Source organism: Choloepus didactylus, chromosome 4, assembly GCF_015220235.1.
Source record: "Choloepus didactylus isolate mChoDid1 chromosome 4, mChoDid1.pri, whole genome shotgun sequence".
Taxonomy (NCBI): domain Eukaryota; kingdom Metazoa; phylum Chordata; class Mammalia; order Pilosa; family Megalonychidae; genus Choloepus; species Choloepus didactylus.
This window is the reverse complement of record NC_051310.1, coordinates 150958050-150960369: the sequence shown is the minus strand read 5'-3', so window position 1 is coordinate 150960369 and position 2320 is coordinate 150958050. Positions and strand designations below refer to the sequence as shown.

General features: G+C 37.0%; 1 protein-coding gene across 1 annotated transcript; it reads left to right on the top strand.

Moving 5' to 3' along the window:
• The first annotated feature begins 248 nt into the window (after window positions 1-248).
• On the top strand, window positions 249-1172 carry LOC119532877 (olfactory receptor 4K3-like). Its single transcript, XM_037835129.1, has one exon. The coding sequence runs from the start codon at window positions 249-251 to the stop codon at window positions 1170-1172; it is 924 nt and encodes a 307-aa protein (XP_037691057.1).
• Window positions 1173-2320: the final 1148 nt, after the last annotated feature.

Below are 2320 nucleotides of genomic sequence, written 5' to 3'. Positions count from 1 at the left end.
TGTCTTTTTAGAATATAGAGGTCATGCTACAATGCAGATATGAAAGACAAGGATGTGCAGTAGCTACAAAACAAATGATTGCATGCAACATGTTTGAGTGCTTAAGAAGATCTAAAGTACATAAGTATATTGAGAGGTTTGATGAGCATCTTGGCTTGGCTCATTTAGTCTCACAGTGTATGATGTTATTTCTATTTCCATTTTGCTTTGCAGGAAAATCTCTGAACCGGGATAAGAAATTGGAAATCATGGACCAAGGAAATGACTCAAGAGTTACTGAATTTGTATTGCGTAGTCTTTCAGGTCTTCGAGAGCTTCAACTTTTCTATTTTGCATTTTTTATACTTTTCTATTTATCCATTGTGCTGGGGAACCTCCTCATTGTGTTCACCACCATTTCAGAACCTGTACTACACACACCCATGTACTTCCTTCTCAGTAACCTCTCCTTCATTGACATGTGTCTTTCCACATTTGCCACCCCCAAAATGATTGTTGACTTCCTCATGGAGCACAAGACCATCTCTTTTGAGGGCTGCATGGCCCAGATATTCTGTCTGCATTTCTTTGCTGGTGGAGAAATGATGCTCCTGGTGTCCATGGCATATGATAGATATGTAGCCATATGTCGACGCCTGCACTATGCAGCCATCATGAGCTTATGCAAGTGCACAGGCGTGGTGGGCTCCTGGATCACTGGGGTTCTGCACTCAGTAAGTCAGCTGGTTTTCATAGTAAACCTTCCATTCTGTGGCCCCAATAATGTGGACAGCTTTTTCTGTGACCTTCCCCTAGTCATCAAACTTGTCTGTACTGATACATATCTCCTTCAGATTCTGATGCTTTCAGACAGCATTCTGATGGCTGTGAGCTCCTTTGTGCTCTTGCTAATCTCATACTTGGTCATCCTGTTCACCGTGCGACGTCATTCCTCAGTGGGCATGGCCAAGGCACGGGCCACCCTAACTGCCCACGTCACTGTGGTGACCCTCTTCTTTGGACCTTCCATTTTCGTCTATGCCTGGCCTTTTGACAACTTCCCAGCAGATAAGGTGCTCTCAATTTTCTATACTGTTTTCACCCCTCTCTTAAACCCCTTGATCTATGCTTTAAGAAATAAGGAAGTATTATCAGCAATGAGAAAACTAAGGAGTCGACAAGTTGGTTCTTGACAGTGTCCCAGCTTCCCCTGTGAGAAACAACTGCCATAATAAAATTCAGGGTACTGCACCTTCCTCTATGAATTACTGTTATGTCTGAAATGTCTTAGGGAGCATTTTATTTGTTTTGTATCAGAAACAATCTAACTTTGATAACATTAAAATTGGACTTTTTACCCACTGCTTTTGAAATTGTTATTTTATCCAGACAAAAATTAATTTTAATAAAAAATGTTCATTTTCTTATAGAAATAATATTTCTTTCAAATTCATGCTTCTTCTCAACTTGAAAAATATAAACATGTACCAAATACTAATGTAAGATATTTTAATCATATTTTAAAAGTTTCAGTCTAGAATTTAATTTACAGATATTTGAAGTCATCTCATTTGATATCACAATTTAGTGGCAGCTGTTATTATAAATTTTACAGATGAGGATATTGTTGCACAATTCTCACCATGCATAGGTTGCAGAGTAAATCTGAATACAGATCAATACTTCTCCTTATTCCTCCATGTATACTTACAAACATGCCTACATATAACCTTTGCTATTTAAATTATTTTTATTTTAACCAATGAACAAATGCATTGAGATAATTTTGTTTTGTATATGGGAATTCTCAATGTAAACTATTCAAGCTTAGGGATCAGAGAGTGAATAGATTGGTTTGCCAAACTCATCTGAACTCAGAAGCACAATGGATCTCTATTTTCCATTAACTATCCCACAAATAGCAAACCCTGGGTCCACAATGTTCTTTTGTCCCACTATATGAAAGAGAAGTTCATAATTGCCACTCAAAGTTAGTGGTTCAATGACTACAATAACAGATGTCTCTCCATATTTAAATAGACATTTTCACCAACATTGCTACCTATATATCTTTCTCTGTATTCCCATGCTTATCTCCAGATCATGGCCTCTAATCTACACCAACAAATAATTGAGAATATACATTTTTCAATGCTCTCCAAAAGTATGAGTATTCCCTTGGATTTTCAAAGGAATGCATATTTTTTTTTCATACTTAAATTAAATAGTTTATAAATACTCTTGGTCTAATTCCTGTTTTATCATTTAGGAAACTTAAGAGTCATCTTACAAGTTAAGTGAGATGACCACATTCACAATCCGGAAGTCAAAAACTAAGGCA